Source organism: Hyperoodon ampullatus, assembly GCF_949752795.1.
Source record: "Hyperoodon ampullatus genome assembly, chromosome: 4".
In the NCBI taxonomy this organism is placed as follows: domain Eukaryota; kingdom Metazoa; phylum Chordata; class Mammalia; order Artiodactyla; family Ziphiidae; genus Hyperoodon; species Hyperoodon ampullatus.
In genome coordinates, this window is record NC_136917.1 from 128930238 (window position 1) to 128946541 (window position 16304).

Below are 16304 nucleotides of genomic sequence, written 5' to 3' on the forward strand. Positions count from 1 at the left end.
GCATCTATTGAGATGATCATATGGTTTTTCTCCTTCAATTTGTTAATATGGTGTATCACATTGATTGATTTGCATATATTGAAGAATCCTTGCATTCCTGGGATAATCCCCACTTGATCATGGTGTATGATTCTTTTAATGTGCTGTTGGATTCTGTTTGCTAGTATTTTGTTGAGGATTTTTGCATCTATGTTCATCAGTGATATTGGCCTGTAGTTTTCTTTCTTTGTGACATCTTTGTCTGGTTTGGGTATCAGGGTGATGGTGGCCTCAAATGAGTTTGGGAGTGTTCCTCCCTCTGCTCTATTTTGGAAGAGTTTGAGAAGGATAGGTGTTAGCTCTTCTCTAAATGTATGATAGACTTCGCCTGTGAAGCCATGTGGTCCTGGGCTTTTGTTTGTTGGAAGATTTTTAATCACAGTTTCAATTTCAGTGCTTGTGATTGGTCTGTTTTTATTTTCTCTTTCTTACTGGTTCAGTCTCGGAAGGTTGTGCATTTCTAAGAATTTGTCCATTTCTTCCAGGTTGTCCATTTTATTGGCATAGAGTTGCTTGTAGTAATCCCTTATGATCCTTTGTATTTCTGCAGTGTCAGTTGTTACTTCTCCTTTTTCATTTCTAATTCTATTGATTTGAGTCCTCTCCCTTTTTTTCTTGATGAGTCTGGCTAATGGTTTTTCAATTTTGTTTATCTTCTCAAAGAAACAGGTTTTAGTTTTATTGATCCTTCCTATTGTTTCCTTCATTTCTTTTTCATTTATTTCTGATCTGATCTTTATGATTTCTTTCCTTCTACTAACTTTGGGGATTTTTTGTTCTTTCTCTAATTGCTTTTGGTGTAAGGCTAGTTTGTTTATTTGAGATATTTCTTGTTTCTTGAGGTAGGATTGTACTGCTATAAACTTCCCTTTTAGAACAGCTTTTGCTGAATCCCCTATGTTTTAGGTCATCTTGTTTTCATTGTCCTTTGTTTCTAGGTATTCTTTGATTTCCTCTTTGATATCTTTAGTGATTTCTTGGTTATTTAGTAGTGTATTGTTTAGCCTCCATGTTTGTATTTTTATTTTTTGCAGATTTTTTTCCTGTAATTGATATATAGTCTCATAGCATGTGGTTGGAAAAGATACTTGATACAATTTTAATTTTCTTAAATTTACCAAGACTTGATTTTTGACCCAAAATATGATCTATCCTGGAGAATGTTCCATGAGCACTTGAGAAGTAAGTGTATTCTGTTGTTTTTGGATGGAATGTCCTATAAATATAAATTAAGTCCATCTTGTTTAATGTATCATTTAAAACTTGTGTTTCCTGTTGGGTGCATAAATATTTACAATTGTTATATCTTCTTCTTGGATTGATCCTTTGATCATTGTGTAGTGTCCTTCTTTGTCTCTTGTAATAGTCTTTGTTTTAAAGTCTATTTTGTTTGATATGAGAATTGCTACTCCAGCTTTCTTTCGATTTCCATTTGCATGTAATATCTTTTTCTATCCCCTCACTTTCAGTCTGTATGTGTCCCTAGGTCTGAAGTGGGTCTCTTGTAGACAGCATATATACGGGTCTTGTTTTTGTATCCATTCAGCCAGTCTATGTTTTTTGGTTGGAGCATTTAATCCATTTACATTTAAGGTAATTATCAATATGTATATTCCTATTACCATTTTCTTAATTGTTTTGGGTTTGTTATTGTAGGTCTTTTCCTTCTGTTGTTTTTCTTGCCTAGAGAAGTTCCTTTAGCATTTGTTGTAAAGCTGGTTTGGTGGTCGTGATTTCTCTTAGCTTTTGCTTGTCTGTAAAGTTTTTAATTTCTCCATCAAATCTGAATGAGATCCTTGCTGGGTAGAGTAATCTTGCTTGTAGCTTTCTCCCCTTCATCACTTTAAATGTGTCCTGCCAGTCCTTCTGGCTTGCAGAGTTTCTGCTGAAAGATCAGCTGTTAACCTTATGGGGATTCCCTTGTATGTTATTTGTTGTTTTTCCCTTGCTGCTTTTAATATTTTTTTTTTGTATTTAATTTTTGATCGTTTGATTAATATGTGTTTTGGCGTGTTTCTCCTTGGATTTATCCTGTATGGGACTCTCTGTGCTTCCTGGACTTGATTAACTATTTCCTTTCCCATATTAGGTACCTTTTTAACTATAATCTCTTCAAATATTTTCTCAGTCCCTTTCTTTTTCTCTTCTTCTTCTGAGACCCCTATAATTTGAATATTGGTGCGTTTAATGTTGTCACAGAGGTCTCTGAGACTATCCGGAATTATTGTCATTTTTTTTTCTTTTTTCTCCTCTGCAGTAGTTATTTCCACTCTTTTATCTTCCAGGTCACTTATTCGTTCTTCTGCCTCAGTTATTCTGCTATTGATCCCTTCTAGAGAATTTTTAATTTCATTTATTGTGTTGTTCATCATTGTTTGTGTGCTCTTTAGTTCTTCTAGGTCCTTGTTAAATGTTTCTTGTATTTTCTTCATTCTATTCCAAGGTTTTGGATCATCTTTACTATCATTATTCTGAATTCTTTTTCAGGTAGACTGCCTATTTCCTCTTCATTTGTTAGGTCTGGTGGGTTTTTACCTTGCTCCTTCATCTGCTGTGTGTTTTTCTGTCTTCTCATTTTGCTTAACTTACTGTGTTTGGGGTCTCCTTTTTGCAGGCTGCATGTTCGTAGTTCCTGTTGTTTTTGGTGTCTGCCCCCAGTGGCTAAGGTTGGTTCAGTGGGTTGTGTAGGCTTCCTGGTAGAGGGGACTAGTGCCTGTGTTCTGGTGGATGAGGCTGGATCTTGTCTTTCTGGTGGGCAGGCCCACGTCTGGTGGTGTGTTTTGGGGTGTCTATGGCCTTATTATGATTTTAGGCAGCTTCTCTCTTAATGGGTGGGTTTGTGTTCCTGTCTTGCTAGTTGTTTGGCATAGGGTGTCCATCACTGGAGGTTGGTGGTCATTGAGTGGAAGTGGGTCTTGGCATTGGGATGGAGATCTCTGGCAGATTTTCGCCGTTTGATATTACGTGGAGCTGGGATGTCTTCTGTGGACCAGTGTCCTGAACTTGGCTCTCCCACCTCAGAGGAACAGCCTTGATGCCTGGCTGGAGCACTGAGAGCTTGTCATCCACATGGCTCAGAGTAAAAGGGAGAAAAAAAGGAAAGAAAGAAAGAAGAAGATAAAATAAAATTAAACGGTTACTAAATAAAAAATATTATTAAAAATTTTTTTGAGTAATAAAAAAAGAAAGAAATAAGAGAGCAACCAAACTAAAAAACAAATCCACCAATGATAACAAGTGCTAAAAACTATACTAAGAAAACCAAACAAAAAAAAAAAAAAACGAAGAGACAGAACCCTAGGACAAATGGTACAAGCAAAGCTATAAAGAGAAAGTCACACACAGAAGCATAGACATACACACTCAGAAAAAGAGAAAAAGGGGGAAAAATATATATATATATCGTTGCTACCAAAGTCTACCTCCTCAGTTTGGTATGATTCGTTGTCAGTTCAGGTATTCCAGAGATGCAGGGTACATCAAGTTGATTGTGGAGATTTAATCCACTGCTCCTGAAGCTGCTGGGAGACATTTCCCTTTGTCTTCTTTGTTTGCACAGCTCCTGGGATTCAGCTTTGGATTTGGCCCTGCCTCTGCGTGTAGGTCGCCTGAGGGCATCTGTTCCCCGCCCCGACAGGACAGGGTTAAAGGAACAGCTGACTCGCGGGCTCTGGCTCACTCAGGCCGGGGGGAGGGAGGGGTACGGATGTGGGGCGAGCCTGCGGCGGCAGAGGCCGGCGTGACGTTGCACCATCCTGAGGCGCGCCGTGCGCTTTCCCGGGGAAGTTGTCCCTGCATTACGTGACCCTGGCAGTGGCAGGCTGCACGGGCTTTCTGGAGTTGAGGTGTGGAGAGTGACCTGCGCTCACACACAGGCTTCTTGGTGGCGGCAGCAGCAGCCTTAGTGTCTCATGCCCGTCTCTGGGGTCCGCGCTTTTAGCCGCGGCTCGCGCCTGTCTCTGGAGCTCCTTTAAGTGGCGCTCTTAATCCCCTCTCCTCGCGCACCATGAAACAAAGAGGCAAGAAAAAGTCTCTTGTCTCTTCGGCAGCTCCAGAGTTTTTCCCGGACTCCCTCCCAGCTAGCTGTGGTGCACTAGCCCCTTCAGGCTGTGTTCACACCGCCAGCCCCAGTCCTCTCCCTGCATCCGACCTACGAAGCCGAGCCTCAGCTCCCAGCCCCGCCCGTCCCGGCGGGTGAGCAGACAAGCCTCTCGGGCTGGTGAGTGCTGCCGGTCGGCACCGATCCTCCATGCGGGAATCTGTCTGCTTTGTCCTCCGCACCCCTGTTGCTGTGCTGTCCTCCGTGGCTCTAAAGCCGGCCCCCCCCCACCCTCCGCCACCCGCAGTCTCCGCCCGCGAAGGGGCTTCCTAGTTTGTGGAAACCTTTCCTCCTTCACAGCTCCCTCCCCCTGGTGCAGGTCCCGTCCCTATGCTTTTGTCTCTGTTTTTCCTTTTTTCTTTTGCCCTATCCAGGTACGTGGGAAGTTTCTTGCCTTTTAGGAGGTCTGAGGTCTTCTGCCAGCGTTCAGTAGGTGTTCTGTAGGAGTTGTTCTACATGTAGATGTATTTCTGATGTATTTGTGGGGAGGAAGGTGATCTCCACGTCTTACTTGCTGCCATCTTGAAGGTCCTCCCACTTAATCACTCTTATTCAGTATAATACTGGCAGTGTTAGTCACGTGGCTGTAGGTAGGAGGCCTCAGTTCCTTGCCACATGGATCCCTCCTTAGGGCTGCTTGAGTGTCCTCATGACATGGCAGCTGGCTTACTCCAGAATGAGTGATCTGGCACAAGGTGGCCATCCCTGATTTCATATCAACATGGTCTCAGGCACAAAACTCCTTGTTTTTCCATTTTGTCTTTAAGTTGCTTGTTGAAACAACAGGCCCGCGGTCCGCAGGACTGTTGCAGCTTTGGCTGCCGGGGCCCCTCCAGAGCCGGCAGCCTCAGTGAGGCCGCCCTGCCCTCGGGCTCCGGGGCAGTTCAGTGATGGCGGAGGGAAGAGACCCCAAGCCAGGAGTTCCAGCTCTGTGGAAACGTGGGCTCCATTCTGCCAGAATTCATTTTTATAAGAGTGCCTTTTCTATATTGGTATACAAATATCCATTTGAGAATGGGTTGTGTTAGTTTAGTACAATGCTCTTTTCTGAATTAAAAGAACTTAGGTATTTATATTTATTGCCTTGACTTGTGAGTTTCCTATAAGATTATTTGCGTGACCTTAGCATTGGATTTTAAGATAAAAAGATATATATATATATATATATATATATATATATATATATATATAATGAGTAATGAGATAAGGGGATAATATTTGGCATAAGGCTGAGGAATCTTAAGGCAGATTTTCAATTATTGCTTTAGTATATTGTGAACAATTCATCAAGACATAACAGCATTTATGTATATATATATATACACACATGTACAATGTCTATGATATATATACACACACACACACAATGTCTACCATTGTATATAGTTCTTTTAGATTGTGAATATAATCTTCAATTCATTTCAATATAACCTATTAAGTTGTACCCTAGTTCTTAAAGAGTTGGTTCAATTTTCAAAAATTGTCTTGTTTATACTACAAATTCAGGCCCAGGGAAACTACTTTTTCAGAGTAAATTAGGAAACTAATTAGACAGCAGCAAGGATTGTAACATTGGAAGTTATAAAAACTAATCTTCAGCTTACTCTGTCTTCTTCCTGAAAATTCATGCAATGTTTAACATGCTAACTTCTACAATGCTCTGCACAGAATAGGTACTCTGGAGCACTGAGTGCCTGAAATCTTTTATTATTTTTTTTAAAAAATTAGGCGAAAATGCTTATCATAATGAAACTATATTTGAAAGAAGTTTCAAACATGGGAATAGACCAAAGCAATCTGAGTGGCTCAGATCCTGAAATTTTAAAAGAAATTCCTTGTTATGGGCTGCAGTCTCTACCTAACTTACATTAGTAGTTACAAACAGAACATTACTAGTAATACCAATACTAATACTATTTCTCCATTTCCTGATTTCTTACAGTTCAGAAAATGGAGTCAAGTTTGTCTATTTTCTGCATTCATGCCTTCAGCAAGGTTTATTTTGCATGTGTTTTTTGTTTTTTGTTTAACATCTTTTTTGGAGTATAATTGCTTTACAATGGTGTGTCAGTTTCTGCTTTATAACAAAGTGAATCAGCTATACATATACATTGTCCCAGGCACTGGCTGAGTACTGGAGGTACAGTAGTTGTTATGGCATGCTCCTCTCCTTCTAGATGTGTCCAAGCTAACAAATGGAATGACACAGGAATTAATCATTTCACTACATCTGGAAGGCTGAAAGCTGACTTGGGGTCATAAATAAAAAGGCAGAATTTATTTGTATTCATTGTCTTGGATAATATTTTCAACATGAGTGTATTAAAGGAGGTCATTGAGAGAACTTGACCACCAGTTGACCTGTGAGCTGGACCCAGGCAATCAGAAGCTGCTCACCCCCTCCCTGGTCCATGGAATGTTCTGCCCACTATTCCCCTAGTAGGAGCAGTTTTCAAAGATGCAGGCTTGAGAGAACAATGTGTTGTGAGATCATCTGGACAGTATACATAACTGAACCCAGTTAAGGCCTCTATATAACCTTTTCAGATTCTGGCAGCACATGCCGAGATCTAGTTGCCTTGCGGCCGCCCAAGACAAACCTGTATGTAAGTTCCCTTCCTTATTAATTCTGTCACCTACTGATCTGGAGTGGCCTGCCTCTTTCTTTGGCCTCTCCTTGCCCTCGTGTACAGGGGCCAGGTTCATATTTCACCTGGGAAGCTCCTGAGGTTTCAAACCAATAGTGTGTAGGATGAGAAGAGAAATGGTTGAGGATAGCTCATTGGAGAGTGTCTAGATTCAAGAGACAGTTAACAGGGGATCCATCAATGAGACTAAACAGAACTGATTGGAGAAGTAGACAGAACCCAAAAAGAAATGCCAGATTTACGAGGTAGTCATACCTCTTAGTTTGCCTGAGACAGTCCTAGTTTTCTCCTTTGGTTGATGTCACTTCTGGCTAGCACCCTCTTTCACTCACAAAAGTGTTCATCCTACTGATGCACTCCTAAAGAGCCCTAAGTCCTCTGTTACAGCTCTTATCACACATTGGTGAAGACCTATTATATTTATCTTTCTCCCCACATGAATAGTGAGTACTTAAGGAAAAAGGAAGTGTCTAATTCATCTGTATTTCTAGCACCGCACACACATTTGCAAGGTAGTAGATGCTCAACGCATATCTAATTAAGGAATTACCCAGAAAAGAATGATGTTATAATTAAGATAATTTGAACTCAAAGAGTAGAGATATGATTATATCTATAATACAGCACTAGCTGTAACAAGGAGACTCCAAATTTTAGTGCCTTTCCACAATGGAAAATTATTGGTGGCTCATGTAGCCCAAATTAAGCGTTCAAGTGGCTCTCCTCTGAACAGTGACTTAGAAACCATGATATCTCCCATCTTTTGTCTTCACCATCTTCAGTGTCCAGTAAGGAGTTCCAGAGGGGGAGAGAAATGAGGGATTGTACTCACAGTTTTTATGGGACAGCTGTGAAAATGGCACATTTCCTTAGCCTGTAATCCTTTGCATATAAGGTAATGCCATGGATGTACCTATATCTACCTGCAAGGGAATCTGGAAATGTGGTCTAGCTGGTGCTCAGAAAGAAACATTTTCTGCTACAATGCCGATGTATATTCACATATATTTTAAAATAATTTCTCTATAGAAAATTTCATATATATATATATGTAAAATATTTATACATATATATGAAACAAATATCAAAAACCCTGAGATTATCAACAGCACAGCAATTTATTTATCACCAGTTATATGTATGTCCCTGCACTAAAGGCCTTAAGTGACTTGCAATCTATTTTGGGAGGGGAAAAAAGGGAGAACAAAGAAATTAATTAACCATCCTTCATAGAGACTGAAGAAAACAGTAATAATAATGATTCCAGCAACAACAACAACATATTTAACACTCACACATTCGTTGTAACTCTTAATCATTGAGGGGTTGCTTTCTTTAGGTATGTATTTCAGAGAGGCACTTGTCCTAACAGTGAAAAGAATTACTTTCAAGTTATTTTTCTGTCAACTATTCCAAGTAAGTTGATTAGTTACCAAAGACAATTTTGTTTTATTACAAATTAACAGGTTTGCATTAAACTCTTTCAAATATTTTAGTGTCTTTTTTCTTTGGATATTGCATATCGTGAAGCTGAATATGAAATATTTTTGAGTCCCATCGATAGCAAGTTCAATGTAGTTTCTTTTTTTTTTTTTTGCGGTATGTGAGCCTCTCACTGTTGTGGCCTCTCCCGTTGCGGAGCACAGGCTCCGGACGCGCAGGCTCAGCGGCCATGGCTCACGGGCCCAGCCGCCCCATGGCATGTGGGATCTTCCCGGACAGGGGCACGAACCCGCATGCCCTGCATCGGCAGGCGGACTCTCAACCATTGTGCCACCAGGGAAGCCCAGTTTCATTTTTTTATTATGACTTTTATTGTACTTTTAAACTCAAAATAGTACAAATTTATAGGGAATATAGAAACTAGTAATAAACAACAATATGAAAATCACCACCAACACCATCACCTAGAGAAAGGCATTTTAGAGAACTGGGATATATCTTTCTAAAATTTTTTCCATAAACATAATATGTTTTGGTGTTTGTTTTTGTTTTAGTGTTATTTTACAAAAATTAGATCACATTGTAATCTTTTTGTCCCACTCGGCATTATGTCATGAACATAATCACATATTCTTCTGCATTATTTTAACAGCCTCATAGTATTTCATAATATGATGTATCAAAATTTATTAAGCCAATCCCTCAGTACAATAATTAGATTATATCAGTTATTCTTTATCATAAATAAGCTGCAGTGAACATCCTTTGTTATTGAGTCTTTGCCAAACCATCTTGTTGGACCATGTCTAAAATGTCAAAACCATTAGTTCCCAAATTTAAGCATACATGAGAACCATAGTGGAGACTTACTCAGACTCCCAGGCCCTAATAATAGAGATTCTGATTAGGCAGATCTGGAATAGGGCCTGGGAGTCTGAATTTTAGCAAGTACCTTCTGCGATTCTCACGCAGGAAGTTTGAGCATCACTTTTTTGAGAAATAACAGCTTAGAGATGCTATAAATACTGTCTTTTCCCTCGACCCTTGTAAAAATGTCATTTTCCTACAATAACATGAAATACATATTGTCCTGGTGATCATTTTTACATTTCTTTCCAAAATAAGGCCATTTAACCTATCACCTTCTACCGGGTAAAGTTCTGTTTCTTTTTGAAATATCATTGATACACATTGATCTGGAATTTTTTAAAAGCCACTTGTTATGCTGTTTTTGAATGGAATGTTAGGATATAGACATCTATAGCTTTATCATTTTTATTATCAAGATAAAAATGCTACACTTTATTTTTAATAGAGGTTGTTCTCTCAGAAGAAGTTACCTCTTGAGGTGGTTTTATCTAAAAGAGAATGGCACAAACCTTAAGTCTTTTATCACATGACCTGGGTTATAGAAAGCATTCCTTCAGTTACAATGCTATCTTTATAAAAAGATATTAACTTTGGCCAGCTACATTCAGTGTTTAGCTCTGCTAGACTCATCTTTTTTTCTTCTTTTCCACGTTTGTCCCAAAGAAGGATGTCTACACACTTAAGTCATTCATTAACTTCTCTTGAGAAATATGTGAGGCAAATCATGACCTGTTAGCAGTCCCAGAGTGTGGCTGTAGTTTGCAATTCTGTCCTTAAATGAACACACACAACTTTGTAAGCACATAGAGGCTCACTTTCTCAAACTAAAAGCTAAGAATGGTACATGTGCACACGTTTTCCCTTTATTTTATATATTTGCCATCTCACTAAGCACTGATTTTACCACAGGCTATTATAAAATCTGAGCTGAAAGTAGCCTTAAGGTTCATTTTGTACAATCTCTTGATTGTATGTCTAAGGAAACTAAAGTGCAGAAAGGTTAAATGACTCAACACCACATAAGTAATTAGTGGCAGAGTCAGGCCTAGATCTCTGTCTCCTGACTTAATCAACAAGGATTCTCACTAATTTCCACTGTTTATGTAGGGCTCAGTTCTGTTCATTTTTTTTTTAATGTGAGGCATATTAAATTATGGTCAATTACTGTGTGTTCAATTCTTTTCTGGAAGTATGCACCTTGCCAGGGACCATACTTGTTAGAGGTAGTACAGAGTAGTTATTAGTTTCAGGTTTAACTAAAATAGATTTGGGTTTGGATTTTGACTTGTAGGGTGATCATTCATGCTAGTTTGCTTGGGATTGGTGGGTTCTCCTGAACATGGGACTTGCAGTCCTAAAAGCAGAAAGGCCCAGGCAAACAGGAATGTTGGTTACCCTACTAACCACGTGGCTGTGTGACCAGGGCATGTGATGATAAAGGTCTCTGTTTCTTTATGTGTGAAATGGGAAAAGTAATAGAACCTAATCCAGAGGACTTCAGTGAAAATTAAATGAGGTGATATATGAAAAGCACAGCACTCACTAAGTAAACCCAGCACTTGATAAGGACTCAATAAATATTAGTCATTATTATTAAAACTATTTTCTAGTTTTATTGAGATATAATTGACATACAGCAGTGTATAAGTTTACTGTATACAGCATAATGATTTGACTTAAAAATATTGTAAAATGATGACCACAGGTTTAGTTAACATTCATCATGTTGTGTAGATACAAAAAAAAAGAAAAAGAAAAAAATAGTTTTTTCCTTGTGATGAGAACTCTTAGGGTTTACTCTCTTAATAACTCTCGTATATACCATCCAGCCATGTCAACTGTAGTCATCACGCTATACATTACATCCCTAGTGTTTATTTATTTTATAACTGGAAGCTTGTACCTTTGGACCCCTTTCATTCAATTTCCCCTCCCCCACGCCCACTCTGGTAACCACAAAGCTGATCTGATGAGTTTGGGTTTTTTTCTTTAGATTCCATGTATAAGTGTGCTCATACAGGGTTTATTTTTCTCTGTCTGACTTACTTCACTTAGCATAATGCCCTCCAGATCCATGCATGTTGTCTCAAGTGGCAGGATGTCCTGCTTTTTAAAGCCATTATTATTACTAATGTTGTTTTACAAAGCAAGTAGATTCCTCAAAGCACAGATTCTCAGAATCTAGATCTTCATATCTAGGACTTGAAATAAATAAACTTTGCGTTTAGCTTTGACGTCTTCTTTACCTTCTGGGTGCCTTCTTTTTTGTTTCTATTTATCCATGAAATTAGACAATAAAACCCAAGGCTGAATAGAAGCCACCGTTGGATGTCCTTTCACATTTTTCAAGCTATAAATCAGAAAAAGACAAATTTTCTGTTTTTGGAAAAAGAATGGATGAATGAAGTATCAAAGGCAGTATAGTGCTATGAAAAGATAAAGGGAATTAGCCTGGACTATAATAATAATAGCTGCCATTTTGTTGAGTGCAAACTGTGGGCCATCTATTAGTGCTTCATACACTTTTTATCTCTGATCCAGGCAATGACCCTGAGAAGTAAATATTATTATTATCCTCAGTGTTCAAGTGGAGAACCAATCTCAGTGAGCCTAAGTTACTTGCTCAAAGATGGTTGTATAGTAAGAAGTACAACAAAGGTTCTAAACTAGGTCTGGACTCTGCAAAGTCAATGCACTTTTAACTTATAACCAACAGGCTAATTTTGGAGAAAGTACTTTGCCTCTCTGGGCTAGTTTCTTCACTTGTACAACTCAGAAGGAAAGGAAATTGCCATGACTGCTTATCACATTGCAGGTAATGAGCTATGCACATTACATTCATGATCTCATTTAATTCTTGTGGGTAAATATTATTCCCATTTTTTTGTGTGTGTGGGGGGGAATGGGTGGGTCATCCTCCATCCTGACAGGGAGTCACCCTTACCAGTGGAAAGGTTTTTTAGGAAAGGGCAACTCCTACTTAGTTTCCAGAGCCCTTCCTTTCCATGTCTCAGGAGATAACCACTTCAAACAATATGCCAAAGAGACACAGGCGAGGGTGGCCAATTCTGCTCCCCTACACACTGGTCCATGGGAGAGACCCTTCCTGGCCACCCATCCAAAGAACAGAGTCACTCACCGAAGCCCTCCCTGAAACACCATCTTTGGCTCCTAAAGACCAAACAGGGTGTGGAGGATAGTGTTTTGGGACTTCAGAGGGGAGAAAGGCCACTCACACGGAGATAGAAACGCAAAGATTTGGCCAACAAATGTGTGCTACAGAGACGATGGATCTATTTCCATTTTTATGGTAAAGAAACAGAAAACTTAGAGAGATTAAGCAACACTCTGCAAACACAACTGGCAAAGTGGCAATACAAGGATTCTAAAACTCAGTGTGTTATCTGATAACATTTGGTGGCTCTATCATTCTGTGTATATGGAGATAATAAACGTCGCCAGACTAGACTTTCCAACCACTTGGGAATAATTATTACTTATGTAGAAGTATATTTTTTCAACTAGAATCAAAATATTAAATTTTCTATTCGCAAAATTCAGCTGTGATTTAAATATATTTCTAGTTGTTACTCAGATGGTCATGTCTTTTTTCTCATTCCCCTCACAAAGTCTTATCATAAAACTTTGTAAAGAATATCTGAGTAACATGTGACATATGAAAATATGTTACAAATATGGTCCTAATTATGAAGAAAAAAAATAGGACTCATTTTCTTCCTCTTTCTTCATGTATTTATGGGTATGTAATATGTCAAGATATATATATATATACATACATATATATATACACACACACATATATATATGAAATTTCCACAATTCATTTCATATTTGCTAGAAAAATGTTTTGATTTACCCTTGATTTCATAGAATTCATGCACAAAACTCATAAATTCTAAGATTATTGGAAATGTCAGTTAATTGTTAACAACCAAGCCATATCTAAATATACTAGTGAACAACTTTACTATTTTTAAAATAACTCTAGATTTCAGTTATTAGTTGTAGTCTTTTCACCAAATATTGTTCTGTTAATATCATTGCTCTCTAGTTAACATTTTTCACGTATAATTTTCCCTCAATTTCTTTCTCCAAAAGTGTAAAGCCATCATGTAATGATAAATCATGGGACTTTTGTTGATTACTGTACTTTCTTGAACTTTTGTCTTAGGCCTCTGAGGAAACACTGCATTCCACTAATGAAGAGGAAGACCCTTTGCGAGGAATGGAACCCTATCTTGTACGGAGACTTTCTTGCCGCAGTGTCCAGCTTCCCCCTCTCGCCTTCAGACAGTTGGAACAAGCTGACTTGAAAAGTGAATCGGAGAACACTCAAAGGCCAACCAGCCTCCCCCTGAAGATTCTACCCCTGATTGCTATCACTTCCGCAGACTCCAGTGGGTGAGTGACTTTGGCGACATTTTCCCATTTTATATTTTAGATGGTGATGGTTGTCTGTGATCTTTTGAGTTTTGTGGCTCATTGCTTGATTTGAGCAGAAGGAAAATGGGGTTTCTAGAGCCAAAAGAAAGAAGGGTGATTTTTTTCTCAGGTAATGTTGCAATCTCTGCAGGAGGAGACGTTTTAGTCAAATTATTTTACAAGGAGGACTTGAAAAGGTACTGATGAATGATAATGAGTATCTGAGGAAGGGGACTTGGACTTGGAAATTGATATTGGTCATAGGTAATTTAATAGAAAATTTCTTAACAAATGAGAACTAATGGACAAATTACCATGTAGGCATACATATCTGGAAATGGTAGGCAATGTTTATTGATGCAAAGCAAATTTGGAATCAAGAATAGATTGTACTATAATTAGAATTAAAGGAAATATGCAGTTATAGTCATGAGCCTAGTAATTTGGCCTTTGACATTTTCAGGTGTTGCTTACAAGAATACTGTTTCAGTCCCCAGCACAAGGCAGTTTTATGCTGCATTAGTATGTACAGAAGAATCAGATGCACTGAGGCCTCCAATTACAAATGTAATATTTCTAGTTCCTACTTTGCAGAGTATTTATGATTTTATTCTTTTTCTGCTGTTTACAATGGAGTTTTTACTCTTTAATAGCAATTCACCAGATAAAATAGTGTCAAAGAAAGTGAGGATAGTGGGCACATCCGTTATTTGTTTATTTGGCCAGCTCAGCTGCATTTTAAGAAGAGAGGAGGAAACCAGTGGAGCATAGACAGTCTCTTGAGCATTTACTAGGATTACAAGAACAGAGCAATTTGTTATGCTGAAAATGTGATGCTCCCTCATTCTCTGCCAAGTTCGAGGCATATATGTCTAGAGAGGTACCTTTTGGATTTTCCTAAAAGTTGTTAGAAAAGTTGTGGTCAGAAAAAATTTCAGCAGTACCTGTCATCTAAGATATTGAATTTAGCTGTTTGAATTGTTACAGACCAGTTCAAAGCACCTATGTTATTAAAAGTTATGAGGAAACCACTACTAGGTAAATAAGAAGACAACAACTTCTTACTTTGAAGCGATGGAAAGAGGAATTACGTATGTGATGTGTTTGGGTTGGTTTTTTTTTTTTTCCCTTTGGGATGAACCATGTATATAAAGAAGACTGTACACCTGTTGATCAGACACTAAATCAGGTGAGAATTTTATATGGCAGTTTGATCTGAGCATGCTTTGAAAAACACTGTCTCAGAAATCCAATTTCCCCTCGTCGGCGTCAACACCACTTCATCTGTGTAGAGAACAGGATTCACTGCCAGGTGTGTCAGAGGTCACCAAGTCCACCCCTATGTTCATTAATTTGCTAGGAGAGCCCAGAATTCAGTAAATACTTGTATTCATCACTGGGATTTATTACAGAAAAGGAATGCAAAGCAAAATCAACAAAAAGAAAGCCACATGGGGTAAAATCTGGAGGAAACCAGATACAAGCATCCAAGAGTTCCTTCTCCCAGTAGAGTCAGACAGGATGAACTTAATTCCTCCAGTAATGAGTTGTGACAACACATGTGAAGTATGTTCACCAGGGAAGCCTTCTACCAGGGAAGCCTATTAAAGACTCAGTGTGTGTATGAGGTTTTAAGAGTCAAACTCACAGAAACAGAGTAGAGTGGAGGTTGCCAGGGGCTGGGGGTAGGGGAAATGGGGAATTGCTATTCAACGGGCATATAGTTTCAATTACAAAATGAATAAGCTCCCGAGATCTGCTGTACAGCATTGTGGCTATAGTTGAAAAGATTGTATTATGCACTTAAAATTTGGTCAGGAGAGTAGATCTCATGTTAAATGTTCTTACCACGATAAAAAAAATTAAAAATAAAAGATAGATTCAGTGCCCAGAATTTTTATTAGGGGGGTGGTCACTGGGGCACCCTCTTCGTAGCATGTGCCTAAATTCCAGATTCCCAGAAGGAAAGCAGTTGTTCAGCATAAACCACATTTTTTACACAACCAGTTTAGGCAGTTGGCCACTCTTACCAGTTAGGGAACGGTGGGAACCCTCCTGAAATCCAAGTTCACAGATGCCAGCTAAGGGCACACCTTTCCAACAGGCTTTTCTAATGATAACAGTTGTAGGCCTAGTATAAACGCTTTTCTGCACAGCAGGTTTATCTAACAATCATTATCTTGCTTTTGCTACCTTTGAGGAAGAAGGGATTATAGTTATAACTAAAATTAAAATGAACTAATTTAAGCCTGTGTTGTATTCAATTAACTTTGGTAGCTCAAAAAATTTGGTGGCTAAACGTGATTTCTCTTTCAAAGCTGGTGTTATATCATGTGCCCTTAAAAGAAACTGATGCAGTATATTTAATATGCCTCTGTGTAGTTAGGCAATGCATATAATTAAAAATCTCAGGTAAAAGCTAAGCTTATTTAATTAAATTTGAATATGTTGCTAAAAGCAAATAGCCTCCAAGTGCCAAAGAACTTAGAGGTTCAGAATTGTCTGTGTGATAGTACTTCTGTCGGTTCAGAGTTTGTTTCCTTTTTAATCAAGGATCTAAGACTCAAGTATAAGCAAAACAGTGCTTACCATTTACAAATTTATTCAATATCTTGGAGGAAAGAATTTGTCTTTTAGAGAGATGAAACAAGAGTGACTTGTCTGTATCGGAAGGCAGCCAGGAGAAGCCATGGATGAGAGTGGCAGAAACAAAGACTAAGGATGTCCTAAAGAGATTCCTATTATCTTTTGAAGCAAAAATA

The 16304-nt window shown here is 38.6% G+C and overlaps 1 protein-coding gene across 1 annotated transcript in view; it reads left to right on the plus strand.

Annotated features, from left to right (window-relative positions):
• PDE4D (phosphodiesterase 4D) overlaps positions 1–16304 on the plus strand; it is a gene marked incomplete at both ends in the record, with an annotated part of 1136097 nt that overhangs the window by 170812 nt on the left and 948981 nt on the right. The window contains one exon of the mRNA XM_079703996.1: positions 13292–13521. Coding sequence (XP_079560122.1) covers positions 13292–13521 — 230 coding nt within the window. The remainder of the gene's footprint in view (positions 1–13291; positions 13522–16304) is intronic.